Below are 23,043 nucleotides of genomic sequence, written 5' to 3'. Positions count from 1 at the left end.
TTAAAGCTTAAAACTCTACTTTCCATTTCTTCCTCTCTCCCTATGTGTATGACAATGTGACAGAGCAAGAGACAAGAGAAACACGCACAGAAAAAGAAAGGGTACTGAAGCTGCTCTCCTGGAATTTACATTACATGAATGTTTTTATAAGAGGCTTGCTTAGATGGTAAAATAAAAAGGACTTAGACCTGTTTCCTTCAGTTCCCTGAATGAGTTTCAAAACACTGGCTTTTTCCATCATTTGCTTGTCAAACTACATGAAACCCCCCAACATTGTAATGCTCAGTGATAATCATAGGCATCGGTGACTATCTCATGTGCCTTGCTGGGCCTCTCCACTGCCTGGCTGATCCCACACAGAGGGGCAGGGTGGCCACCTGCAGAAGAAACCGTGCCCTGGCCCCAGGTGATTTCAGCAAGGCTGCAGAGAGCATAGGCTTGGCAGGTCTGTGGGAAAACCTTGAGATGGCCCCAAGTCCCTGAACTTCCCATGAGCAAGAACAAACCATGGGTCTTGAAACAGAGCTAGGAACTAATTAGCGGCAAAAGTTAAATGACCTCCACTATTCTCAGAAAGAGAAGTGAGAAAGTAGTTGGTGCTGATCTTTCATGGTAGTCAGGGTAGGGGTGGGGGCAGGTTGTGCTTTCAAAAACACCATCCCATCTCTATTCCCAGGAAGCTGAGGGCATCCTTAGGGTTTCAGAATAGAAGGTGGCTGGTGTGAGGGCTGCAATCACATTTCAGCCACTCCCAAAGCGTCAGGTGCCTGCAAGCAAAGGAACTCCCAGAAGCAATTCTTCTTCAAGATTTATGGCACTACAAGAGAGTGAAACAGGGAACCAAAACCTTTCAATAGGGAAGCCCTCATGCGAGCCCAGATTTCAGGCTTTCTGTTTTCTGCCTAGTCTTATTTCTTATCAGATATTTCATGTATTATGCATTTCTTTGGGACCAACAAGGTATATTTTTATGTTATATCAATGCTAATAGATTAATCAGCTCCAGGGAAAGTTTTTGGTCACTGGAACGAGCTTCTCTGCACCCATAGCTCACAAGAAAGCTCCCTGACGTGGTTTGTGCTAGATGACTTCTCCTCACCGGCTCCCAAACATGGTTTAGCAGCCAAGACCACTGTGAGTAGGCAAGCTGTACGCCATCACCCTGCTGAATAAGCCTGACAGCATGAGCAGGGGCTGTCCCTGGCCAGCTGACCACTGTGACAGGGAATGGCCCCAAGTTCATGTGGTTTAATAGTACCAGTCAGCACTCAGACTACCAACTAAGGGCTCTCTCTTCCTTCAGTCAGAGCATCTGTTCTTTTGGAGACACGAGAAGGTGTTTTAAGGAAGAAAAGGGATTCTGCTGTGATATTAGAATTTCCTTTGGTATTTCTCCAAGACCTAATTCTGTACCCATGTTGCAAAGGGCCAGGCTCACCAATAGGCTCCCCTCACTGCTGGGCTTTGCCTTTACCCAGTGCTGCTTGTGTCAGTGGCCGAAAGCAATGGCTAGGACAAGCTGTGTGTATCTTCCAGCCAAGAACTTTTAGGATCCAGAAAAAAAAAAAAAAACAAAAAAAAAAAACCAAAGGAGAAATTCTATCTCCTTAGACATAACCACTACAAACAGGTAGGCTCAAACCTTGCACACAGACATAGAATATTATTTTCTTAATTAAGTAGCTGAAGTTGTAGAAACTCATTTGCCGTAGACTACAGGCCAAAGCTCCTGGGTACACTGACGGGGGAGCAGGAGACCCCAGGTTGGTGCTTCTGCCACTGCGGAGGCTCAGGATGACAGGAGACCTAAGTCAAGAGCTGCATCTCATCAACTTGTGAGGAGCTCTGCTCTGGATCTTGAATGAGTGGTTCCCATGAGGAGTCATACTTGTGGTGCCTCAAAGCACACATCACACCTCAGAACATTTGTCCAGTTTGTTTAGGGATAGTGTTATTTCCACGTTATTGTCTGTAGAGTTTTGTTATTCTGCATTTTTTGCCCTCACAGCCATTTTTCTACGCCAAGCGCATCGCTGCCACATTTACCATACTCGTTATGTGACTGATGACACAGTCCTGCAGTTTTGCAACCTTCAGCCCATGGAAATTCTCTCTCACTTGTTTATGCAACTTAATTGTTTACTGAATGTGACACAAAGTTTCCTGTTATACACTAGTACCGATCCTTCAATGTCATGGCCTATATTGGCAGGACTATATCTGCATGTGCCCTGGCCATACCATTTCCAACAGTTACCTTCTGTCATCACACTTCTCAGGTGCCTAAATTAGGTCAGATTCCCAGCTGAAATCTGGGGCAATCAGCCTCAGCTTTTTTACATTTTCTATGTATCTGTAGAGACACAGATATCTGTGTTTTCTTTTTTTTTCCAGCTGACTGTTTTACATGGTCTGCTTCATACACTTCACACACAGAAACTGTTTGTCCTGTTCCTTCCTGGGGTTTATTAATACCTTTTCCTGTCCTTTTTTCTTATACAGAGGATTTAATAACATTCCCACCCCTAAGTATGTGTCGTTCTGAACTATAAGCTTTCCTGTGACATTTGGCTTTCTCTTTTTAGTTTAAAAACTATAACCTTAACTTTTAGTAACATAAGCCTTGCCCTTTTTTGGCTTAGATCAAACCAAATTTTGCTGAATAGGCACCATCTGCACCAACATAAGCTGTGCAGTGTGCTTGACATGATGAAGGGAAAAGGCATCATCTAGAGGGAGCTTGACAGGCTTGAGAGATGGGCATATTGTCACCTCATGAAGGTCAACAAGGCCAAGTGTAAGGTCCTGCACATGGGTTTGGGCAATTCCAAGCACAAATACAGGCTGGGAAATAAGTATATTGAGAGCAGCCCTGTGGAGATGGGCTATTGGTATTGGTGAATGAAAAACTGAATCTGAGACGGCAATGTGTGCTCACAGCACAGAAAGCAAATAGCATCCTGAGCTGCATCAAGAGAATTGTGGCCAGCCGGTCAAGGGAAGTGTTTCTGTCTCTCTATTCCACTCTTGTGAGACACCACCTGAAGTACTTCATTCAGCTCTGGAGTCCTCAGCACAAGAAATACCTGAACCTGTTGGAGGGAGTCCAGAGCAGGGCCCTGAAGAAGATCAAGGGGCTGAAGCACCTCCCCTATGGGGACAGGCTGAGAGAGCCGGGGTTGTTCAGCCTGGAGAGGTGGCGGCTCCAGGGACACTTTATAGTGACCTTCCAGTACCTAAAGGGGGCCTACAGGAAAGATGAGGACAATTTCTTTATCAGAGATAGGATGAGGGTTAATGGCTTTAAAATGAAAGAAGGCAGATTTAGATTAGATGTTAGGAAGAAATTCTTTCCTATAAGATTGGTGAGACACGAGAACAAGTTGACCAAGGAAGCTGTGGATGCTCCATCACTGGAAGTGTGCAAGTCCAGGCTGGATGGGGCTTTGAGCAACATGGTCTGGGGGGGGGTCCCCCTGCCAATGGTAGGGGAGTTGGAACTAGATGATCTTTAGGGTCTCTTCCAACATAACCCATTCTATGTTTCTATCATTGTGGGGTTTATAGGTATTTCAGTTTGTGGTACCAGTTAAAAAATATTTACAGCATACATATATACTAAACATAATTTACATTATATACTATTTAACACAATTTATATTATATAATGTTTACTACATAATAATATATCAGTATATTATTATCTCATACATAATATTAGTTTTTTAAGTTGGATAAATAAGAATGCTTAGTTGTCTCATGACAACTTCCCACCTCTTCTTCACTTTGCTAGTATAGCCTGCCCTGAGGCACTGCCTGCATCAGAATTGTGCTAAGGCTGCTCTCACCTCACACTGGCCTGGGCTGCCTGCATGTGGTCACCATTGAAAATACTGTGGCTGTGTTTATTTACCTTAAGCCTGCAAGCAAGCAGCTAACTCACGGCAGAGGCAACATAAGGCATAAGGTGGTATATTGGCTGTAGTGTCCTATGGTATAGTGAGGAATATTTTCTCACATGGTAACCTGGAGCTGTTTTGCAGAACTTTATCTCAGAGCAGTAAGCAACCTCCTTGGTCTGTGTGAGTAAGACAAACTGGCTGTTGAGACATGGATTCACACCTTCGCTTATGCTGCAAGAATTTGTTTGCACGTATGCTTAAAAATACCACAGGACACATCAAGTAGAAAAGCTATTATATAACGTGTGTGAACTATTACAAAATACCACACAGGTACATGTAGTAGTAGAGATTGTGAGATGTAGACTGTTTACAAAGAGAGCATCCAGAAATTAGTTCTATTACTTTGGATCTAAATTCCAAGATAAAAAAAAAAAAATAGTAAAGACTCTAATGTAATTAGATTCCACTAATGATTTGTAGAGCAGTGATGATCCAGATATCCAGGGCACTTTGCTAGCAATAAAAAGGAACTCAAGTAAAAGCAATAACAATCTGTTGTAGTGTCTTGTCAGTTGATGAGAGCAGAGACTGGCTCGCCCAGCAAAACTAGCTGCAGAATGTGTTGGACTTCTGCCTGTGATTATTTTATAGTTTACATTCATATAATAATATAACAGCATATATCTTGACTTAATTATGACACTTACATACTTCTCAATGCAAAAAGACTATGTTAGACAAGGATAGAATCCAGTGTTTGTCTTATTTGTGAATTTAATTTACGTCAGTGCAACGAGGACTTAAGAGGAAGACCAAAGCCTGAATGTGAGGGCACTTGCAGTTTGGTTCAGCTGAAGAGCTGAATCCTGACCTGCTGTCTCACCTGCACTTGAAGACTTTCAGAAGAATGAAATAATAGAAGATGTAGTTTCAGGGTGCTGTTCCTCTTGTATCTCTTTGTATTAGTGTTATAACTCCAGTAATCACAAAGAAACTGAACAAGAGGTGAAGCTTTTATTAGAAATAGTTTTATTTCCCACTTTATAATCTCTACTTCTTGCATATTACCAGCCAAACCTGTAACTAGTATCAGATGGCCAAACCAAAGACAAGTCAGGAAAAACAATTTAAGTGGTAAGTCAGGGGAAAATAATTATGTTGGCTCTTTCTTTTTAATTTGTGTGCCTATGTAACACTGCTCTTAAAACTAGGTCATGCACTGTATCTGCTCCTGTATTTAGCTGTTTCTGAGGTTCCTGTTAACTGTGCACCGGGCCTTTGGGTACATCTGCTCAGCATTGTTCAGGCATGTGTGAATTTGTACTGTGCCCTGTGCTTGCCACAAGCAGTGCAGCTGCAGTTATTGGTGCTCAGCATAAGCCATGAGCTTTTGCAAAGAAGCCAGCTTTCAGCACATGAATGAAGTGAGATTGGATGAGCTTGAACAGGGTGAGCTGGCTTCTACCTGCCAAGCAAAGAGCTCTGAGGTGCTGTGCACACAGTACCCAGAGGTGCCACAGACTTCACTGGGAGCTGCATAAATACTAGACGTGCAGGACTGGTCCCAGGATAAATGAATCCAGATCGTGCCATCTGGGCTCCGTAGCAGTACTGCATGTGCCCTAAGCTGATCCTCTCAACACAGATGCAGTCCCAGTGACACATGCCCTAAACATATGACCATAATTAAAAGGCAGAATCAGTCAGAGTACCCCCTGATTGTAGCTCAAATACTGTTGCTGGTGTGAGAATCACTTCTACCTGGTGCATGAGCTAGGATAACACCCAGTCTGCCAAGAGTTCACTGCCAGTATGTTGCAGAAGGCCTGTGAGGAGAGAGCAGGGCAGCCAGTCCTATAGGTGGGCTGCCAATAAAGGTTAAATTATATGTGCTGAACAAATAGCAACAAGACCAACAGAAGGCAAAATAGCTTTTCTTCTGAATCCTAGCTGTGGCATCTTTGCTAGACAAACAGACTAGCAGTCATGTAAAACTGACTGTTTTGACCCACAGGTGGAAGAAGACAGGTACAGGTAAAATCTTGCATTTAGTCCTGTCCTGTGCCAATTCATTTTCACATGGAAGCTGCCCTGGTCATTCTAAAGTGGCAGCTGAGCCCCTACCAAGTATAAAAGGGAACAGTTCTGTTTTAGTGGACTAGTTCAGAATTTCACAGAATTGTGGCAATTATGGGCCTCCAGGAAACCAGCATCTGAATCAACAGGATGTTTAAAATGAGCTGGATTCAGCTTCTAACACCTGCATTTACAATGGAAGTGACTACATATCAGCCTGTTACAGTCACTGGAGAACTACCCAGGACAGTCAAGTGGTATCTACACTTTCCAACTCACCCTCACTTTGCCACATCTGTAGCAAAGACTAGGCAGGAAAGGTGCCTGCTCTACCCAAATCCTGCTACTTAATTCTATTGCTCTGGAAAAATAATGGCATATTCATAGAGATCTTACTTAATAAGAGGAACAATAATTCAGCTTGTATTTACAAGTCACCAGTTTTGTGACTTGTATGGGCTTTTGGGGACATGTCTATGTATCTAGGAGGTAGTAAGGGGTTTTGTAATACTGAGACCAGCTGGTGGAAGTAGTGGAAGAAGGCCTATCTGATGATGGCCTACATGCTCAGCTGAGTTCTTTGGTTCATCCTTAACAATGCTGTCAAATTTTTGGCCCAAGTATATTACATTAATGTTAGAAGTATCCTATATTCTTCACTCAAAACTTTTCCCAAATACCATACTAATTTATCATTTCAGCTACATCTTCAAAACTTGGTTGACTGTCCTGTTTATGCACTTCATCATATACTAAATCAATCAACAGCTAAAGACTGTCATATCCTTAGTGTAAATGCAAGAAAAAGCAACTTGAGAGCTTTTTTTCTTTTTTCTTCTTTTTTTTTTTTTTTAATCTCTAGCAATAATCTTCAAAAACATGCACGTCAGTCTATTTCGGTTCCTTTGTGGACTGAACAGGAGAGGAAGCATTCAAGAAGAGTTTCACAGAAAAGAGCGATGTAAAGATAGAAAGTACGGATTTCAAACAGAATACATATATATATATAAAATATATACACAGACACACACATATGTATTTTTGTTGTAAAATTCCAATCAGACCATACAGATTCAAGGTATGAATGACAATTCACTCATTCATATAAGACCATCAAGTTTTCTGAAGACTGAGGGATTCTCTGTTGGGAATTTGTCATATTGTCTTTCACAAACACCTTGTGCCAACAAACTGTTACTTCTTTTCCTGGCATTTGAGGTCAGAAGGGGAATGATTGACTACACTTTTCCGTCTGACTTTCACAATACCTATGTGAGGCAATTACTTGTAGTAGGAAGTAACAGCAGATTGGAAGCCATTGTCTGTCAGTCCTGGACATAGACAATATTTGAAAGATTTAACGTTGTAAAGGAAATCTGTTCATGTGTTATTTAAATTTAGACTTGATCGGGCACTTTCTGTAGCCAAAGTTCTATAAAACCAGAAATGGTCACCATCTGGCCATCACTGAAGGGCAAGCGACCTGCAGGAGGGCCCTCTGGCACAGGATAACTGCATACTGCCCAGGATGTCTGCCAGAGTGCCTGCAAGGAGCTCTGCAAGTTGGCTATCCATGGCCATGCACCGTCTGACAAAAACTGGTCTAATGAAGTTACGAGTCCCCACCAGGCTTCAGCACTATTTCAGTGACTGCTTGCATGCGTGCTCCTCCTCTGTGAGATGTGCAAGGCAGCCTTGTTCCACCGAGAGGCAGGTTACCTTGGGCTGTTGGGAAACGAGAGCAGGAAATGAGCAGTGACCACAGAGGAGTGTAAGTCCTACAGAGGGAATCCCTCAGCTGCTATGTTGAATTCTTAAAAGGGGTCGCCTTAGCTTTGCTAATCCTTTTAAAAATATCATGCTTGAAAAAATTCAGCTTACAAAGTCTGTGTATGTAGAAAAGACTAACATATATATAATATTCTAGTTGTTAGCTCATAAACTGGAATGTCTTTAAATGCATTTTAGGATGCTTACTCTGGCTGAAATTTAAACCGGCCTAGAAAATCTGTCAGTGGAGTTACACAAGTTGGCTATCAATTTACTTAACAATTTAATCACAAAATTTTTAAAAGCTGACTATCTTGCACATCAATTAAAAAAACTGCAAACTGCTTAATTTTGTAGTGTAGCTAGCACTTACAGTCATAGAATCATGCTTCATATGCTGAGAGGTTTTTGTCAATGCTAGCCCACATCCTCACTATCTCTATAAACCTTACTACTGCAGAAATGAACTTTTTAAAGACCACATTGATGAGTTCCACTCTGAACAAGGTTACTGACACAGATGATAGTGGCTGTGTTTATGCAAACCTTATCTAAATTAGGGTGAACATAGCTAACACTAGCACAGAATCATGACTTTGCTAATTTATGTTTAGCAAAGGGGAAGGTTCAAGTGAACTAAAATTCAGCTACCAGCAAAACTGCAGTCCAGGACAGACAGAGGAAGTGTAAAGGTAGCTATGTATAGTTAAGTTTACTCCTTAGCTAGTGCTGCATAATTGCTACTCTATTTCCTTGTGATATTTCTTTCTTACCTGTATATTTGGATTTCACACTTGGTAGGACTTCTTCGGTTGATTGCTGGAAACTGCCCGTTAGCACTCTTTCAGGCTGCAGAAGAGAACCTTCCCTCTAATAGGCAGCGAAGCTTCTTCACTAATAGGCAGAAATGATAAGATTATTATTCTTCACTTTTGAATAAAATTGGTTTTGTCTAGATTATTATAGCTAACAAGCCCAACAGGCAGGTACCCCTCCACTACAATAAGGCTGGTAATGCTTCTGTATTTTCTTATTGAAACAACAGAGATATTTTTTACCTCTCAATGTGAAAATCTTGTGGAGAGGACACACTTGTTTTACTTTGCCCTAACTATTTAAGGTCAGAGCTACAACCACCATGGGGTTTACTTTGACTAAGTGTATTAAGATAAAGACTGAAGTTTGTCTCCACAAGAGTTTTTGATTAATAGAGTGATTATAATGTAACTCTTTCATTGTAAAAAATATGCCAACTTCTGCAGTGAAGGCATACACATGGTTTTCTTATGTCCTCTATCTGAATAATCTTTTGTGAAAAATAAGAATAAAGAACAGTTTTCTTTTTCTAAATCTAAATAGCATAGAAGGTCAGGACTATTGCAGCTAGTTAGATGTTCTGAGGGGTTTTTTGTTTGCTCAGAAATACTTGTGCACACAAGTGCACAGAGGGTAGAAGTCAGGAAGATAAGCGTGTGAAATAATGCCTTTGTGATAACATAAGTACAGGGTCATCAACAGTTTCTGATCTTTGCAATAGTGATACTCAAGACAACAAAAACAAAAAAAAAAAGAAATTGGTATAAAGAACAGGGAAGGCTCAATACAAAGAAGTTTCTTAGAAGACTTAGCTTCAGGTCTTGACTGAGTGAACCAAACCCTTGGCTTTCAAAGATGTAGACATGTAACCCTACAAGCTAAAATTTGCATAAAAGTTTATTGCAAGGGTGAGAAGACCCATCTAGACAAAACCTGCAGCCTCTTTCAGTGAAGCCCATATTCAGTTTAAGGAACAGGCAATCAGAGATGAACTCATTTACATTCCTCAGTGTGACGAACTTGAACATTTGCAGAAGTGTTCTCTGAGTGGCATCAATGATGCTTTAGGAATAACAGAGAAGTGCTACAAAAGGGCACTTTTTCTTTTTGTTCCTCATATTAAAACCCTTTATCTAAACATTAAAGTGTTTGTCACTTTTCCCATAACTCAAAGACGACTGGCTCCTGGCTCCTTGCCCTCCTGGCTCCTTGCCCTCCTGGCTCCTTCTCATACTCAGTCTACAATCAAAGTTAAGTGTCTGTTTTCTGTGCTTGTCTAATTTTCTTTCATCTCACTAGCGATTCAGATGGTCCAGGAGGGGTTGAAACCCCAGGAGCACTGCACACTGAAGATCCCTAAGTTTTCACCAGTTTTAGCTCCACATAGGTAGATATGAACTATCCTAACCCTTTAGTTCTTCTTAATGCTTTGTAATACTATCAAACTGAGCAAGTAAAAAAATGAAAAAAAAAAAAAGTTCAAATATTCAGTCTTTTGAGAAAAAACAGCATGCATTCTTGAGCCACATTTGTGTTGTTTGAAAACTGTTAATGATTTGTCTAAGGGTTTACAATAATACTTGTGCTTTCATTTTGCTTCATTCTGAGTCGGTTTGCAGCTGAGTTGAAATTGCATTTGGTTGTTTTTCGTGTAGTCTGAAACATGCCATCCTACATTCTTCATCTGCAAAGGTGTCTTTCCAAAAGTGTAACTATATTAAATAATTTATGAAATCAGAAGACTATTCTACACAACAGTGGTTTCACAGGTAGTGAACCAAAAATACTGAAACAGAATAGGTTTTGGAAGGCTTTCTGCTGCATGATATGTTTTGAGATTTATTTTTCCATCTCAAATCACAAAACAAATCACATTATTTTTTATAAAATGTAATTCTGGTTTTCATTTGGCTCACAGGCTTTTCAGTCTTTTTCACAGGTGCACTGGCCATTGACCACAGGAAGAGAACATATACAGTAAAGGAAATGTATCAATTTTATTTAGTAGTCCCCTAAAAAGAAAGTAGAGCCATCTCTACTGTACTTTCCCACAGCAAGAAGTAACACAATCCTCTTCTGATTTTTTACTGTTTGAGTTTGAGTATACTTTTTAATGTTTTACTTGTCATCTTCTGTGAATTCAAGGGAAAGGAATCACCATTCCTGTCAAAATGGCACTAAGCACATGAAGAATCCTTATTGATTTTTTTTTTTTTCAGTCTACCTGTATGTCTATTTGTCTGTCATAGTTTAAATATAGCTCTCCTCAAAAGGAAAGCAAAACCATATCTATCTAACAGGGATATTTATGTAGCAGAACTATACTTTTACAGATTATGCTTATGAAACCTCAGCTAGGGTTGATATTTTAAAATCATCCTGCAGCAAAGTTTCTCTTGAAGAGAATCCACGCAAGCTACACTGATTTGGATTGTGTTGGAAACTTGAAATTGAAAGGAAGCAACTCCTAAAATATGAAGGCAATCCATTTCTAATCCTCATTAAAAATATTCTGTGTGATTTATGACATTTTCAAGTTAAACCACAAGAGACAGACAGAGACTGTGGTTGCAGTGGAGGAAGGACACGAAGTTACCCTGAACAAAATGAAAATATAAATACAGCCTTAATTAAACCCAAACAGATGTAACAATTGGGGAGGTAAACTATGTTTAAATGCTACGTTGTGGTTCCAGTAGCTTAACCTGGGCATTTAAAAAGTAAAGCATCACAAGAAGGAAGACTCAGAGTAGGAATTTCTGCTAGCCCAGGCTTTCTTGAACAAGGAATTCAGCATCAGAGCCCTAGAAGGATGCCCACTCCTCCCCTGCAAGAGACGCTAGGGAACCATCATATTGTTCTTCTGATCCTTGTGTTGGATATCTTCCATACTGAAACACATGCCAAGGGGACCTACCATTTCTGGAGACCTCTTGTAGACACCTAACCACAAAGTCTAGTGCCTTTCAACTCTTATTCAAAGGGTGCCTAAATTTGGGAGGCACCTTTGTTTTAGCAGTGATAGTAGACCACAAGTGCATAAAATTTGCCTTTAGCCAGGCCACAGGTACCTAAGGGTGAGATTCCTTAGCCTGTGAGAGCAAATACCTTTCACTTGAAAAGGCTTATTATTAGAGGTTTGTAGACGAAAATATAGACAAAATTTTTGTTTGTTTTGGGAAGTTTAGAGTTGTTAGGCACAAAGGGGTGCCACTTGAGAAAGATTTCTGAGGCAGTAGAGTTCATGAATAGGTATTTACTATGGTAAATCACAGATAGAAGAGTTGAAATAGACAGCATCAAGGCTTTTCTTCCAAGAGCTTTGTGTCAGTGAGTGCTTTTTCAAGTTCCCCTGAGAGTTAGTTTCAGTCTTGATATAGCTCCACTGACAAGAACAGAATTTAATCTGCAATGGATTTGGCTCAAAGAGTTTTTTGCAGTTGTGTTCATGTGATGTGCTCATTACTTGGAAACTGTTTGCTCTGTGTCATGTGCGTGACATACTAGGAATACATTTCTAACTTCTCTGCAATTGCTATTTTCTTGTGCTTTTTTCCTGGGCTTCCAACCCTTTTTCTGGAAGCTCCTGAAAGACTTGGCAATATTAGTGGATGTCCCTTGTTTGACTCTTTCTCCTTTTCAGTATTCTTAGCTAACATTTGAAGCACTATGTCAAGTTGACCAGATCCAGAAATAACCCCCCAACAAGCATCTTGCTGCTGTAGCTGTGCTCAGTTTGGTTTTAGAGAGTATCTCTCTACTGCACTACGGCCTTCAGTAGAGGCTTCACCGTTGCCAGGTCTCAGGAATCATCAACAGTTATTTTGTGAAAGGCCTAGCAAGTTATTAAGTAAAAGCCTCTGTCAGAAATGAGCTTTGTCAGAATGGGTAATTCCAGATACAGTTAGCCAGCACCGTGTGCTCACCCCACTGAGGGACTGACCTGTTACACTGCCCCAAGGCAATTAAATTAAAGGTCTCATTTAACTAGACCTGAGGTTAAGTGACACCAGCTGGCTGGCACCTACAATTTTTTTAATCTAACCTCCTACAGCAGGTGTGTCTTGCAAAAAGATGCTTGGATTAAACAGTGCAGGTGATCGGAGCCCACAGGTAGGAGTGAGTGCCTGAACCAATTGCCTGCCCTTCTATGAAACAGCACAGAAGTGCCCACAGTTATCAGCTGACTTGGGCAGGCACTCTCTTCTGGCCCCTGCTGCCACTCCTCACAGAATTTACTGTTGCTCTGTCCTCTGCCTTTCGGGTCATTCACTGACATTTCCACACTTTTTCCACCCTGTACTTTTGTGAAGCTGCATCCATGCACCTGCAGCTTAATGGAAGTAATGAGCAGGCATGCATGTAGCACACGGAGGCATCAGTTCCTGCTTGCAGCTGCTAAGTGCTGCTACACTGCATAAAATAACTAAGCTAAACCATAAGCTACTGTGTCTGCCAAGAAAGATCTACACAGGCCAGGTCAAGAAAGCATGATTTTGCTTTGCAGACTGCAAAACTGAAACTAATTTTGCAGAATTAAAGGTGATACCAGTAAGACAGCTGCAAACAGAACATTTTTAATAACTGACATCTTGCAGAAATTGAAACTCAAATAGCTTTTCTTTTTGTTAGAAGTGTATTTCTTAATTCTTTAGCCTGGTCCTCTCAGCCTGTAAACCATCCAAGCAACTGCAATCTATCCCTAGTTCTCAATTACAGAAGCATAGAAACACAGAATGCTTTGGGTTGGAAGGGACCTTTAAGTCATCTAGTCTTCTTGCCCTGCAGTGAGCAGGGACATCTTTAACTAGATCAGGTTACTCAGGGCCCTATCAAGCCTGACCTTGACTGTTTCTATGGACGGGGCACCTACCACCTCTCCGGGCAGCCTCTGCCAGTGTTCCACCACCTTCACCATAAAAAATGTCTCCATAAGGAGATCTAGTCTAAATCTACACTCTTTTAGTTTAAAACCAGTACCTCTTGTCCTGTCTCAACAGGCCCTGCTTAAAAAGACTGTCACCATCTTTCTTATAGGTCCCCTTAAAGTACTGAAAGGTCACAATAAGGTCTCCCAGGAGCCTTCTTTTCTCCAGGCTGAACAACACCAAGTCTCAGCCTTTCTTCAGAGGAGAGGTGCTCCAGCCCTCTGATCATTTTTGTGACCATCCTCTGGGCCAGCTCCAACATGTCCAGCTCTTTCCTCTCCTGAGGACTCCAGAGATGGATGCAGTACTCCAGGTTTGGTATCATGATAGCAGAGTAGAGGGGATAATCAACTCTCTCATCCTGCTGGTAACACTCTTCTTGACCCAGACCAGGATACAATTGGCTTTCTGGGCTGCAAGCATGCATTGTTGGCTCATGGCCAGCTTTCCATCCACCAATATCCCCAGGTCCTTCTCCACAGGGCTGCTCTCAATCCCTTCATCCCTTAGGCTGTATTGATACTGGGGATTGCCCAGACCCATGTGCAGGAACTTGCACATGGCCTTGTTGAACCTCATGAGGTTCACAGGGGTTAATTTCTTCAGTTTGTCCAGGTCCCTCTGGATGACATCCCATCCCTCAGGTTTGTCAATTGCACCACTCAGCTTGGTGTGTCTTCGAAGTTGCTGAGGGTGCACTTGATCTCACTATGTCACTGATGAAGATACTGAACAGCACTCACTGGTCTCATTACAGACCCCTGAGGGACATGACTTGTCACCAGTCTCCATATGGACATCCATACGGATGTGACTATCTACCCTCAGGATGTGACCATCCAACCAGTTCTTCATTCACTGAACAGTCCACCCACCAAATCCGTATCTTTCCAATTTAGAGAGAAGGTTGTTGTGGGAGACCGAGTCAAGGGACTTATGACCAGAGAGGTGGTGACATCAGTTGCTTTTCCCTTGTTCACTGATGTAGTCACCCCATTACAGAAGGCCACTAAGTTGGTCACCAGGACTTGCAAAGTCACACTGACTGTTTCAGTTCCCCACCCTGTCCTGCACGTGCCTTAGTATAACTTCTAGGAGGATCTGATCCATGATCTTCCCAGGCACAGAGGTGAGACTGACAGGTCACTAGTTCCCAAAGTCCTCTTTTCTACCCTTTTTAAAAATGGGTGCAATGTTTCCCTTTTTCTAGTCCCCAGGGACTTCAATTGACTGCCAGGACTCTTCAAATATCATGGGGCGTGGCTTGGCAGCTACATCAGCCAGCTCCCTCGGGACTCTAGAATGTATCTCATTAGGTCCCATAGACTTATGTACATTCATGTGGTCACAAATCTGTTCTTCTCTTGCATTGGGGGGGGACTTTGCTCCCCTCATCCCCATCTTTCAGTACATCCACCCAAGAGGTGTGGGAAGACAAACTGCCAGTGAAGACTTTAGGCAAAAATTTATAAGGAAAACATGCTGTTTTCCTTGTATTCTGTTTATATCATGAATACAGAAAGAATACTTGATTGCATGTTCTCCTGTCCCCAGCTGAAAAAAAAAAAAAACAAAAAAAACCCAACCCAACAAACAAACAAACCAACCAAAAAAAAAAAACAACACACACACAAAAAAACAACCCAACCAAACACAAACCAACCCAAAACGCAGCACTCACTTGGCATAGATCACTGTTTAGCTGGGAAAAAAGAAAAAAAAAAAAAAGAGTCAGAAAATACCCTGTATTAAAACAAGCAAGGTCATGAGATCTAGAATAGATAGGATGGATTTAGCTCATGGAGATCCTTTAGCATAGTGTTCTCATGCAGACACCAATTTCATTTCACTTTGTGATACGTGATTTTCTTTCTGTTACAATAACATAAGAGCTATGATAACACATAGACTGCAAAAAGTATCAGAAAGCCATTCATCACGGAAAAAGTACCTGTTCAAAGCTAGGAATAAGTGAGACTGGTAAAACATTACTGTGATCTGGAGGGAGGAGAGAGTTTTCAGGAGATAATTTTCATGTATTCAGTTCCTTCAGAGATAATTGTAATGTATTCAGTTTCTTCAGAGATAATTTGTCAAACTACATAGGGCATTTCTTAGTTTGATTAACAGAAGTATGTCCTTTATTTCTGTTCTGACATATTACTTTTCTCTCTTGACATTCGTCTTCTAGGTTTTTAAGACGAAGTGTTCATGGTATGATCCAGCTGGCTTCTAGGAATCAACAACCCCCTTGTGAATAATGGTTAAAAACGGATCCCACCTGGACGTTGAAACACTGGCAATGCTCCAGAATAAAGCTATCTCCATCACCCTGCCAGTTGTGTATACACTGGTGGCTATGATCAGTATCCCCGGAAACTTCTTCTCCCTTTGGGTGCTTTGCTGGCACATCAAACCCAAAACACCTTCTGTTATCTTCATGATCAACCTAAGTATCACAGACCTCATGCTGGCCAGCTGCTTTCCCTTCCAGATTTCTTATCACATCCAAAACAATCACTGGACCTTTGGCAAGACTCTTTGCAGCCTCGTCACCGTGATGTTCTACTCCAACATGTATTCTTCCATACTGACCATGACCTGTATCAGCATTGAGCGGTACATGGGTGTGGTATATCCCATGAAGTTGATCAAATGGAGAAGAAAAAGGTATGCCCTGGCTGTCTGCCTAGGTATGTGGATTTTCTTGCTACTAGCTTTCTACCCACTAGAAAGCACAGATCTGACCTATGAAGTAGAAGAACTGGGGATTATAACCTGTTTTGACGTCCTCAAATGGAACATGCTGCCCAACTTTGCAGCCTGGGTAGCCTTTCTCCTCACGCTGTTTGTCGTGCTCTTCCTGATCCCTTTTGTTGTAACAGTTGGATGCTATATTGGCATCATTCGTAAGCTCATTCAGACATCCAACAGATATGGTAACAGGCAGAAGACCAGATCCATATACCTGGCAGTGATCGTCCTTCTGGTATTCATCACTTGCTTTGCCCCCAACAACTTTATCCTGCTTGTGCATATGATCAGCCGTCTGTTTTACAGCAGGAGTTTTTACCCTGCCTACAAGTTTACTTTGTGCCTCAGCTGCCTCAACAACTGCATAGATCCCTTCATTTATTACTTTGCATCCAAAGAATTTTACCAGAAATTCATGCAAGTGTTTCGCCCTAAGGTACTGCTCAGCGACAGTTTGGAAAACAGAAGGGAAAGCTTGTTCTCTGGCAGGACCATGTCAGCCAGGTCGATGTCAAGTGGACCTATGGATGGGTTAGAGGGAGTAAAGGTCTATCTGCAAAGGCAGGAAAGTGTTTTTTAGCCTTAGACATCCCCAGAAGAAAATCACATGGGAGATCCACGAGCAGACACAGGAAACATTTCTTTTGGAATGGCTACCCTCAAAATACCTTGCTCCAGTGGCAGAACTCAAGCCATACTTACATTGCACGTCCTACTTCAGCATTTTCTGGTAAGAAATGGAAGCATTAAAGGAACTGAGTTTATTCAAGAAGGCACTGAAGCAAACTCAACATGGATAATTAGGGGTTGGCCTGGAATTAGTCCAACTGCTTGAAACCAAAGAATAAGTTTAGAACAAAAATGACTTTCAGATTGCATGAATTCAGTGTTTAACTGAGATTGCTTGTGATTTGCAATCAATGTGAAATATTACTGTATATGAATTAGACTATACTCTGAAGTTGAATTTGGGGTAGGAGAGTTATTTTTCTAAGCAATATGTTGGTTTCTTCTGTGTTGTTGTTGTTTTAATGTATTGCATTCTCTCTTGTATTTCTATAAAAGAATGAGTAAAAATAGCTTGTCATCTTTCCATTAATGTGTAACCACTGTGAATTCACCACAGCACTCACCCAGCTGTTTATCAGAAGCAAATCACACTGACCTTTGAGTCAGATTAGGTTAACTCATACTATGTATTTCAATTTAATATAGCAAAACATCTTATACAATGAAAGGAAAGCTAGAACTAACAAAGTTTGAGACTACTTCAGCTGCTGAGTGGATTACATTTTCATTTGCTGAAGTTATTAATTTTTCAGGACAGTGGGGAGTCTTTATTTAGGAAAACAGATTTTCTCACATAGGCCTACTACAGTAATAATGCTGCTGCTCATGTGTGATTAGTATCAAGTAATTTTCACCAGTTCACTATAGGCTATCTGCAGAAGCACCATCTCTCTCAGCAGAAAGTTTAGCTTTATATAGTGCACAGGCAGTGTGCTTATATTCCTTATCGTGATGGACTATTAACCAGATTTCCAGCTGGATATATAAGAATTCAGCAACATACTGGAGTGATTCTGTACCAGCAGAAAACAGCTGAAAACCTGACCCTTTGGCCAGTTGTCAGAAATGTAATCCTTTCAAGCATGCAAAGAGAAGGAAGAAAAAAAAATGAAAGTAAGGCTTGAGAATGGGCAATGTACCAAATACTCTGGCAATGGATTACAGCAGGTTCATTGTGCAGTCCTGCATTTAGGACTCCTCTCCAAAATACCCTTCTGCAGCTTGTTGGCATATATCATGTCGTATTTTGATTCTTCTCATATCTCAACAGCTGTGTGCTTGGAGAGACAACTGCTACAGAATATGTACTGTGGACAGAGAGAGGCAAAGTTGTTTCTATAGTATTTGCAGCTTTTTACCTACCTTCGGCCCTCATCAACAGTGAAGATACACAAAAAACCTGACACAGCCAGATGAGTTTCCACTCATAAGTGGGACAAAGATATAAGTTATCCTTCCAGGGTGCTGCAACTCTCTTCTGCTGACTGCTTGCCCAGTACAGAAGGATATTGTCATTAATGGGTCTACCAGCAGCCAAACTCCTCCCTCTGCTCCCACATCACACACCAGAGATCCAAAGTGCGGGACTTTGGCCCAGAGGGAGGAACAAGCCAATGCACTCACTCACTCACTCACCACTTATTGTGTGAGGAAAGACGCAAGCTGACTCGGGAACCATGCCATGGGAGGAGGTATCAGCCAGACAGTCAGACCAATTATGCAGTAGTTTCCCAGAGAGAGACTCCTAATCTTGTCCTGCCATCCTGGGATCTCCACTTGCTATGAAGAGTCAGGGAGCCCTTCCCATAGCCAGATTCCTCACACAACAAACACTATGCAAAAAATCCTCCTAACTCCCCTGCAAGCAAAGACAGCTCTTATGTAGGTGGCTTCTTGCCCCACCTCCAAGTTAATGTGGAAGATGGGTGCACCTGGTGGTGATCTCACCAGTTCCCACCCAAGGCTGGCCAGACCCTGAGTGAAAAGCAATCAAGACTCCATCCAGTGGTGAATAGCAGGCTATCTTACACATCGTGGGTAGTTGGCTCAGCCACCACTTGCTACTGGTGCATGACTTCTGATTCTGAGCTCCCACGCCTAAGCAAAAGACAACACCCAAGGCCCTTAAAATCTGCCCTTATTCTTTGTGTATGACATCATTAACCACAATTTTCCACCACTAATCACCACATATTTCCTCATTACAGAAGCTGGATAACCCCAAATCAGCTGTGAGATACTTTTATGTCCTGAAAGTATCTGCTAAAGTACTGCCAGATATTGGAGCAGGATAAATTAGACTGGACACAGGGCTACCTTTCAAAAGCCATCGGAAGTGTTTTGTGGCATTTCACAGTGTTAGTTTTAATTGATCTTGATTAGTTTTCATTTTCTGCCCACAAGGCCAACCTTAGTGATACATAAGCCATCCAAACCTTACCAATGATTTGTCTGGGAGCAGGGTAGCTGCCCTGCACTACCAGCCCGTGGGTGTGCATGTTTGGTGAGATGGGCTTGCTACCCATGTGGTAGCATGTGTATCACCTCAAATCACCTCACGTGTGCTGAAAGAGAGGAGCCCACTAAATATGTTCCTATCTGAGTCTGGGGTTCTGAGCTCCTGTGTCAGCTCTAGCAAATGCTATGAAATGTTGGCTTGCACCAGAACCTCCAAAGAAAGAATGATGGCTCTTCCTAAGCTGTGCCACATCCATCAGGCAGAAATTCAATTTACTTATTTGCTGCAAACCTGCATATTAATTTAGCAGTGCATGGTTTCACCTAGCTGTTCAAGTCCCTTCACCAGCCATTTTCAAAGAATTCCATCTTTCTCACTACCAAAACTGTTTTCAACATATTTCTGTGGCAGAAACTGTTTTGGAGGTTATACTGAAATCTCATTTTTCACTGTTTTATCATGAACCTGAGCCTCAAGTCCCTCTTAAAATGTGCTGCAATATGCCTGAACTACAACTGACCCCAAACAGAGCTAAAAGGGCAGAAACTTTGCACTTTGGACATCATATATTTTGAAAAATATTATTGAATTGCTATTTTTGCAAGAGAGGAGAGATGCTCACAACTGACTGAAAATGTTCCTCCCTCCAGCCTCACATAGCTCTTCATAGCCCTTCACTTCTCTTCTGATTTTGTCTAAAAATGAACAGGAAGGATGCCTCATTTGGGTACCTCTTGCCATTTTACTCACTAGCCTCTAGCTAGCTCAGATTAGATAAAATTCCTATTTGGGCTAGCGGGATTGATCCTTGAGAAAGGAATATAAAAATGAACCCAACAACAGTAATATTTTGAGTGTGATGGTGTATACTGTGAAGGTTTGGAAGGGGTTTTAGAGAGGAGAAGAAATTATTTCTAAAAGTGGCCTATCATGCTGCTCTTTGACAGTGGAAGTGTTCTTCTGGGGCACCATAAGGAAGCAAGAGTTTTACCCTCCTTGGTGAGTGGGTGTGAGTTCATGTACACACATATATATATTAAAAAATATATACACATACATGTAGATTATCATTTGAGATATTCTGGAGAAGTTAATGTCTGTATTGCCTTTGGTTTGGGGAATACGGGTTCTGAGAAACATGCTTACTTGAACGCTTCTATTGTTAATAAAATTTTCCTGAGAAGACATGAATGTATATAGAGGCATCTATTTTGGTTTGGTGTTTGCTTTTTTTTTTGTGCTGTTGATTTGTTGTGTTATTCTTTTTTAAATTATCATTTAGCATTTCAATCTAGGACTGTGCTTGGACATTTTTTGCATATATAATAATTAAAAAAAAAAAGACATCAAAAGGCCATCATTTAAGTTTCTTTCCTTTGCTTGCTCCTGCCACGTGCAAGAAAATTCCAAGATTAGAAGAGGGCAAGAAACCAAGTTATGAAATAAACCGGATCTGTTTCCCATTGTTATTGTGCTTTTCTTAGACTTCTCTATCATCTGAAGTCTCTTATTTTTCCCATGCATTTTGAAGAATGATTTTTTTTTCCCTTTGCATACTTGATCTTTTTTTATAATTATTTTTTTCAATTTAAAAGTGTTTAAAATAATATGAGCTATTTTATGATGTATTTATAACATGATAGAGAGACGTACAACATACAACATTATAGGAGATAAGTACTTAAGAGTATATGCTACATACTGAAAGTGTGCACGCTAGCATGAATGTTTGAGGGTGAAGTTCAGCATTGGTAAGTGTGAAGAACATGGAAGCACATGGGAATATCTAGTCATAGCTTTGTGTACAAAATGATGTTGCTCAGCACTGACCACTAAGAATCATAATACATGTTTCCATGCATCGGCTCAGCACTGTAGAAAACCATGGTTCACCCACACGTTGCTTACTTTGTTCACTTCTGGGTCTCTTCATCACAGACAGGATCTACAAGAACTGGAAAAGGTCAAGAGAAGCTCTTTGGGACGATCTAAGGAATGAATTTAAACCCTTCTGAGGTAAATAGCTTACGACTATTCAGCTCAGACAAGAGACAGTACAAAGAAGGTAGAAAAGAGGTCTACAAAATCCTCAGTGGAGTGCAGAAGCTGATCGAGAGGAGTTCCAATGCCTTCACCCCAGAAAGAACTGGGGAATAACATATTAAGCTAATGAGATCCAGGCTAAAACCAAGGAAAAGTTAGTGTCTCTTCTCATAACATATAGTTATGTCTGTAAGCTAGATAGCCCCTTTTTCCCACTCTAGTCAGTCTCATGCTTCCATGTACAGCCTGCCAGAACTGCCTTGGAACCTGGCTTCTTCTGCTCTGCCTGTTGGGGTGCAGCCTGTGGGGATTCATCAGGGAACTTTGCCTGCTACTGTCTTGGAAGAAACTATCCCAGAGCCAGGGAGGGAGCTGAGAGTGCCCAAGAGTGATCTTGGGGCACAGGCTTGGCTCTCTGTCACTTAGCCCTGTGGACAAGTCATGAGGTAGTTGAGATTGGAAGAGAGCTCTGGAGGTCACCTTTCCAGTGCCCCAATCAAGCAGTCCTTCGAGTTTAGGTAAAGATGAACTTGTGTATTGCCCTTCAGCAAACCTGTCTGGCTGCTGGTAGCAGTTAACCCATTTTAATTCAATTTCTAACATCTTTTCTCACCTCTGTTCTCATTTTTAACATCGCCTGGCTCTCTTGAAGGCTACTGCTGTTGGAGCTGACTAGAAACAGACCTCACTGTCCTCTTGGGACAGGGCCATTCACAGTTGCTGGCTCTCTTTCAACTTCTCAGCCAGCAATCTAGTCTACTCTCAAAAGCTGTCATAGCTTCATTAGTAAAGTGTGTGATTCCCTGGCCCGAATTTTCACAAATACTCTGGCAAACATACTGTAGTGTCCCTTTGCTGAAAGAACATGTAGCAAGGTCTTTTCAATGACCTGACAAGTTCCTCTAGTGATGTTGATTTAAAGATATTCTGATAGTATCTTTTCCTGGCAAAGTCCATTAGGAGAATCAGTTTTATTGGCAAGATTTTTAGATGTATCTAAAGCTGCAGTTCTTTCAGGTGCCCGAGTGAAAATTCTAATATAAAATGAATCTCACAACAATGATTAGGATATTAACATTGGTTATTGTGCTTAGTAATTAAATCCATCCTGAAAAAAGAAGAATTTATTATCAGAATAAATCTTGTACTGTCTTTCCTCATTTATACTACAGTTCATAGTTTGAAAAGGAGTTATTGAGAGCAAAATTTCAATCACATTATTCATCTTGATATATTTGGATTACTTTCATTCTGGATTAAATTTTTGCAAGTAAATGTTCTCTTGTCAAACCTATAAAGTGTAATTATGGAGTGCGTAATAGAGTAGAACATAATGCTTAGTTGAAATAGCTTTTTTTAAAGCTTGCTTTTTTGCTTGACCAAAACCCCTGCCTATCTGAAGCCTGGACTCCTACTGCACTCCTGACCTTTCATGACTTAGTTGGAAGTCTATGACATTTACTATTTTTCCTTCAAATCTGAACAGTTGGAATATGTTATCAAATGAGGAAACTCTCAGGCCTCTTTAATTACAAAACAAGAAGTTCAGAGCTGCCAGACAAAATATGTTTCTAGCTTTTAGCATAAATAAATACCTCAAACCCCTGTTTAACTGTCTTGGCTCATGATGCTGCCCTGCAGTCAGTAGTTTTCTTTTACCTCTGCAGCAATTTTCATCACTGGAACACTGATGGGTCTTTCCCCAGCTTCTGCACCACTGACC

The 23,043-nt window shown here is 41.2% G+C and overlaps 1 protein-coding gene across 2 annotated transcripts in view; it reads left to right on the top strand.

The window, feature by feature from the left end:
• Positions 1–16,950, top strand: part of P2RY8 (purinergic receptor P2Y, G-protein coupled, 8) — a 33,734-nt gene extending 16,784 nt beyond the window's left edge. Inside the window, exons 1-2 of one of the 2 annotated variants that reach the window (XM_008947151.1) lie at positions 4,050–4,060; positions 15,687–16,829. In XM_008947151.1, the coding sequence (XP_008945399.1) occupies positions 15,756–16,829 (1,074 nt within the window). In that variant the 5' untranslated portion in view covers positions 4,050–4,060; positions 15,687–15,755. Of the gene's footprint in view, positions 1–4,049; positions 4,061–15,686 lie in introns of those variants that run through there. The other variant, XM_008947150.1, reaches the window with a different exon arrangement.
• Positions 16,951–23,043: the final 6,093 nt, after the last annotated feature.

Source organism: Merops nubicus, unplaced genomic scaffold (genome assembly GCF_000691845.1).
Source record: "Merops nubicus isolate BGI_N331 unplaced genomic scaffold, ASM69184v1 scaffold6799, whole genome shotgun sequence".
NCBI classification, from domain to species: Eukaryota; Metazoa; Chordata; class Aves; order Coraciiformes; family Meropidae; genus Merops; species Merops nubicus.
This window is presented reverse-complemented; position numbering and strand designations above follow the sequence as displayed.